The sequence below is a fragment of the Lycium ferocissimum genome, chromosome 7, assembly GCF_029784015.1.
Source record: "Lycium ferocissimum isolate CSIRO_LF1 chromosome 7, AGI_CSIRO_Lferr_CH_V1, whole genome shotgun sequence".
NCBI lineage: Eukaryota > Viridiplantae > Streptophyta > Magnoliopsida > Solanales > Solanaceae > Lycium > Lycium ferocissimum.
In genome coordinates this window covers 26,084,013-26,090,330 of record NC_081348.1, presented here as the reverse complement: position 1 = coordinate 26,090,330, position 6,318 = coordinate 26,084,013, and the positions used below count along the sequence as shown (strand labels likewise).

At 34.5% G+C, this 6,318-nt stretch overlaps 1 protein-coding gene and 1 long non-coding RNA gene across 2 annotated transcripts; one reads left to right on the top strand and one right to left on the bottom strand.

The window, feature by feature from the left end:
- Window positions 1–456: 456 nt before the first annotated feature.
- Window positions 457–4,409, top strand: LOC132064051 (uncharacterized). Its single transcript, XM_059456912.1, has 7 exons — window positions 457–578; window positions 982–1,216; window positions 1,642–1,736; window positions 1,841–1,921; window positions 2,212–2,287; window positions 2,369–2,461; window positions 4,022–4,409. Exons 2-7 carry the CDS (start codon window positions 988–990, stop codon window positions 4,183–4,185), a joined length of 738 nt encoding a protein of 245 aa, XP_059312895.1. The 5' UTR covers window positions 457–578; window positions 982–987; the 3' UTR covers window positions 4,186–4,409.
- LOC132064052 (uncharacterized) lies at window positions 3,340–3,876 on the bottom strand. Its single transcript, XR_009416494.1, has 2 exons — window positions 3,827–3,876; window positions 3,340–3,791 (listed from the first exon to the last, which is right to left on the bottom strand). It is a non-coding gene; the product is annotated as an uncharacterized LOC132064052 (long non-coding RNA).
- Window positions 4,410–6,318: the final 1,909 nt, after the last annotated feature.

Sequence of the window (6,318 nt, the reverse complement as noted above, 5' to 3'; positions counted from 1 at the left end):
AAAAAAAAGGCAAAATTTAAACACACACCAAAAACGCCGGGACTCCTTGTAAGGATGCGAGTATGCCCATTAAAGTATGATCCGATATAACTTTGGTAATTCCTTCACAAGTTTATGCCGAATCCGACATAAAAGTTTGCCCATTAAAAGTAGCCTCCACCGCATAAACTTGTTAAGTGAATTCGGCGATAAAGCAATATGTCGGATCCGACATAACTTTGGTAATTCCTTCACAAGTTTATACCGAATCCGCATAAAAGTTTGCCCATTAAGTAGTTTGTATGCGGATTTGCCAGGCATACTTATGCCTTACGTATGATATTTGGCATAAAATATCTTTCGGTGCAGATAACTTTGGTAATTTTTTTTAATTTATCGGGGTTTGAGCACAATGATTCGATGCGAAAGCGCCAAATAATATAAGGGGCGATAAAAGTTTACCCATTAAAAGTAAAATGCAAATTCGAGAAGCTTCACTCATTATCAATATGACACCATATACTAAAAAGCACTGTCCTTTTCGTTGTTTCACACACGGAAGTAGAAGCAAGCAAGTAGCACAAGCTCTCAAGGCCAAGGTGAATTCTTTCAACTGATTTTCTCAATTCTGAATCTTGAAATTACTACACAATCTCATTCAATTTATTTATCTTATTTTTTTTTTAGTCCGTTATAAAAAAAAAATATCGTTCCTTTTTTCCCAAACTCTTTATTTTCAACTTAAACAATTAAAGAACATTTCACATATCTTTAACTAACCATGCAAAATTCAAAAGTCTTTTCTTTAAACTCTGTGCCAATTGAAAATCAGACAAAATAATTGAAATGGAGGGAGTAATATGTATTCTAAATTTCATCTGGTATTAGCTTAGCAATTCCATTTCACCTGTGACAAAAAATAACATTTGTTTTTATACAAGAAGTGAAAAAGCTACTTCCTTTTTGGTGGGGTTTGTTTATAATGATCGTTTTCTTGAACAGTGAACAATGTCGAAACTATTTGGAGGAAAAGACCCTTTTGATGATCCATTTTTCAAGGAACCATTTGGTGGTTGGTTTGGTTGGAACGACCCGTTTGATGGACAACAAGGCGCTGGGAAGCAAATTACCATTGAAGAGCTAAATCCTGAAGGTGATGGTGGACAGGCTCAGGAAAATTCTGAACCAAGTAAAGACTTGGTTGTTAAGAACAAGAAACCAAGTAAAAAATCCAACGGTTAGTGCTATTCTTTAACTTAGAGTTCAATTAGCTTACCTGGTTTTACTTTAAACATAAAATTCAATTTTTTGTGTGTGAAATTATAGAATTCATATTTTCGTCCAAATAGGTGATAGGCTGATAGCTACTAGTTGAGGATAGGTTTTAGACTTATTAGAGAACTTTTAATATCATTATTATTATTGTTGTTGTTATTGTTATTCTTATTGTTGTTATTATTATTATTATTATTATTAGTAGTAGTAGTAGTAGTAGTGTATATATATATATATAAAACTTATATTTCACACTTTATTTTATTTAGTATGTTGATGATAAGAAACGAGCTTGAATGAAAGTGCAAATTCATATAGCCGATACCAACGTGTTTGAGGTTGATGTGTAGTAGTTATTGTTTGAATTTTTGTGAATTTAATTTATAGGGAGCCACGGTTTCAGCTACCGCAGAGTTGCTTATGGTGGTTTTAATGGGATGTACTACACTTGCTCGGAAGGAAGAATTACTGGTCCTGATGGGGTGAGTAGTTTTTATCGGGATCAGAGAAGTAGCTACTCTTGCTTCTTGTATGATTATTAGTACATTGTTTAAACAAATTGCAATGTTTTTGTTATACTGCTCAGGTGGTTCTAGCAGAAATGAAAGAAGACGATAAGACAATTGGCGAGTCCCTGCACACAATTTCCAAAGGGATTCATGAGAAGGTATTTCTCTTCTTAATAAATGTATAATTAAAGGGCACTGTTCATTGGTCCTCTTTAACTTATTAGGTTATTCAGATGTAAACTACTAAACTCTTTTCGAGATTGAAATTCTTCTTTTAGGTGTTTGTCAGGACATCGAATTCTACTAAGTTGCCTTGTTTGCTCTATAATACAATTACTTTCTCTTAAAAAAAAAAAAATGAACTGCCTCGTTTGTTATCCCTTGGTAGAAATAAAAATTGAGTAGAGATTGTATTGTTGTCCTGATTATATCCGTGAGCTTTATGCAGGGCCATTCTGTCACAGAAAAGCATAGTTCAGATGGGCGAGAGGACACACTGCAGACGTTGCACAATCTCAATGAAGGTATTTCCATTTCAACAACATGATAGATGCCATGCCTTTTGAGTTAGAGGAGATATCTAATGGTATTTGATTTACATTTAGACGAGCTTGGCGACTTTGAACAAAATTGGAAAGCTAACGCTGATAAGTATTTACCCGGATGGGATAAGGGTTTCAGCTTGCTGGAGAATCAAGGTAGGTTGTTTGAATTCCATGTCCTTGGGTTCGTGCCATTAATTTCCAGACTTGATACTTGAGAATACACAATGACTGAAATATCATTGATTTTTGCTGCTTCTATCCAGTTAACATGATTTTCCAGTTAACCTAATCGTTCAAATATTACAGCCGGTGGACTCTCTAGTTAAGTTATAATCATATTTCTTTGCACAGGCAGTTCATTTTCTGTGCCCAGTTCAGCACTCAACAAAAGCTAATAATTATTTCTTCTTATAAGAAGGTGATTTAGGGCCTGTTTAAGATGTGGCACCTTTTAGTGGATGACCAGTACTTTGATTAAGACCATATGAATTGTTTGAGTCCTAGCAAATATTGGCAAATTCGTTCGTTTAATCGATGACTGCTAATGAGGCGGAAGAAAACATATAGGTGAAAGGAAATGAGTCCCCGAGTCATTTTGATAGATGGGACTACTTTTGAACTCTGATAGGATAAATCGACAACAATTTACTTATCGTAGATGATTGATTGAACACAGCTTAGGAGCAGAAGAAGAAAAATGGGTGAAAGAATATGAGTCCTCGAGCTGCTTAGCTATATAGGCTGATCCTAACTCCATGACAACATTGTGTTTACTGTAAAAGATTAAAACCACTTGAGATCAGTGCACCACACAAATATCTCTGACCCAAAAGTTCACCATATACTTATTGTTAAAGCTTTGCATTTTCATGTCTAAAACAGCTCTAATTATGTTATTGTATTTCAGAATTTCCTTTCATTGCTAGCGTGTTTAGACATATGAAGAATACTGCCTCTTTTTATATGCTTGTCAGTGTCTTTGCTATATTTGATTATGTTAGTTTTCATCCAACTTTTTATTAAAAAGCAGAAGTAACGTTGACATGCTTCTCCTTGCACGTGATACTTCTGAATACCGTTAACGGGTAATAATTAGTACCAGCTCAGTAAGTCCGCTTTGTTTACCAGATACTCTCATTTCATAAAGAAAATGAGCAAATAGTAGCTGTTTCAGATGAGAAACACTAAACCAGCTATAAGAGTTGAGATTAATCTGAACTTTCCCTGCATGAATACACCTATCAAAACAAAAGGTGTTTACTTTACTGAGAACAGAACTATCTAGAAACTAGAGTTCATTGCAAGAAGACCATATCTTACATGAAAGTTCGAGATCAAATCAAGACCGTAACTTTGTGACTGAACTAAGAATCATAAAGTCGTTGAGACATATCTTTCACTGATGAATGGGCAGCATTGCTGCAATTATAGATGTAACACTTGTTGCTCTTTTGACTTACGCAGTTAGAGAAAACTATATAATCTCTTGACTTGCGGAGTTTTAGAAAACTATGTAACCTCCTTGTTCCCTGTAGTCATAGAATTTGGACATGCGCATTTTTAACTTCCGTGTATTCAGTAAAAAGTATTATGCTTGTGCTGTATGGTTTTCAACCCAGACTCTATGGAGGAGCTAAATCTCCTCTAAACCAGAGGCAGTTTTGCACTGATATGTTGCACGAGTAGTTTTGACAGGCTATTCAACATGTGTAGGGTCCATTAGCAGCTTGTGGGATGACCTTGCAAATTGGAAGGGTTTGGGTGGGTGGGCACATTCAGCTCTGGAGTACTATGGAAATGCAGAACCGGTGGAACAAGCCGGTGAATCAGGCGAAGATTCTTCTAGGCGAGCCAGAAGAATAGTCCCAGTGGAGTAAAGGGATGTTTCTTTTGATGATGAAGTTAATGGTACCACATATATCATCCTACCAGTGTAATTACATGTTTTGACCTCTTCTATTTTCAGAGCTTAGTGTATCTTGTCGGTTCGCGTTGAGCATGTTTCAGTGAGATTATGTGTTGAAGACTGGATTTGATTAAAAGTCAAGACTATTAAGACTACTCTGTGGGAGATTGTGATATCATAGTCAAACTTCCGTGGCGTTTGGTTTAGATTTTGGTTTGTTTTTAGAAGAGAATTATGTGCGTGGGGGGACACGTTGGTTTTGGTTAACGAGTACTGTTTGAAAATTATATCTTTAAGACAAAATGCTTTAGACTAATAAATGGTTCAAAATCACTATTTTAAAAAGTACTTTTTTTTAAAAGTACTTTTCAAAAAAACATTTTTAGCGAAAAGCAGTTTGTGTTTGGCCAATTAATTAAAAATGCACTTTTGAGCAGTCATTAGTATTTGACCAAGCTGTTAAAAAGTGCTTCAATTTGTATTTTTCTCAAAAGTACTTTTCAAAAAAGTGCTTTTGGGCAAAAAGAAAAAGTTGTTTTTTTTTTTCAAAAGGCTCATATTATTAAAAGACTTATTTTCTCGGCCTAAACATTTCACTTTTTTTCAAATAAGCACTTATTGAAAAAATAAGTACTTTTGGGGGAAAAATAAGCTTGGCCAAACAGGCTATAAAACCCAATATAATAAACTAACAATTTTACTTTTTTAGCTACTGAAATACTCATCAAATTGAGAGAAAACAAGAAGGGAAATCAGTTCAATAAACAAAGGGAAGCACAAATGCAGTACATTTCGGTGCCCTTTTTGGGTTGGAGCTACGATGGTAGGAGAACGTGTTTGGTTTCAAAGCTAAATTAATTGGTTTTCGAAGCAGCAAAAACACTACAGTTTTTTTTTTTCTCGGTAACTAATTTTTTTATTAATCACCAAACAATATACAGCTATACGGAGTATTTTTACTTTTCGTTGTTCGATTTGTTGGACCTTGTCTGTCCAACGAGGCTTTGCTGCTAATGTTTGAAACCTGTAAGATGAATTGAGCAAGAGGTCTGTGAGTTGTGACTTACGTCAATGACTCCATATAGATGTTACATCACGCAAAGGGAGGATCCAGTATACAGAGACACCGTTTGTTCTTTTTTTGTTGGTTTATCCATGGAGCGTCTGGCATTCGCAAGCGTAATTAATTTGTATTCGTACGTAAAAAGTGTGTCCTATCAAAGATGACTTCATTTTCAGCTTTTCAGGAATCAAACTCTCGTTAAAAGTGGAGGAACGTTTACTATTTTTACGACACATGTTGGTTGGCGGCAGGGCAGGCTCATGTGTAAGGTAAGTCAAGCCATTGCTTGGGGCCTTATATTTTTGGGGGCTCCACTTGTAAAAAGATTCTATATGCTTATATATTACGACTACTTAAAAGAAAGAAAGATAAAAAAAAAAGTAGTACTCCTATGGTTAGTTACACCCACGTGAGTTAGGGAGGAAGTTTAAAGCAACTTTTTCTCCATTTAATGTGGGGAGGGAGCCCTACTTTTCCTAAAACTACTCTATATAATATTAATTATTTAAAAAGAAATATTTGTACTCATATCCTCATAGGGTTAGGAGAGTTATTGTAGGAGAAGATTTATAATAGTAGTTTTTTGGATTTGAAACGGTTGCATTGTTTCTCCTTTATATTCTAATAAATCACACATTATTCATATTATCTCTTTTACCTTTTTACTTCTCCTTTTCATTATTCTTATTCTATTTTCAAATCTCCTAAATCCCTAACATTCTACTGCAAAAATTACAAAAAGTTCAAGATTTATTTTTTGGTGTGTTCTTCAAAATTTCAAGCATTGCAAGAAGCAATCGTTACATTGAAGCGATATCATTATATCAACTTATCAAATTCTTGAGCCAGGTTTTCTTATTATAGCTTTATATTATATTTCTCACTGAAAATTTGTGATTGTCAATAACTTTGTATCTACTCTTGTTTTAGTTATTATTAGAATTTATTCAATTTAACTATGTCAACTAGAAAATATGCATTTGGTTGTGCAAAAAGAGAAAATATGAAGAATTAATTAATTCCCAAAAGGAGCTCTTTTCC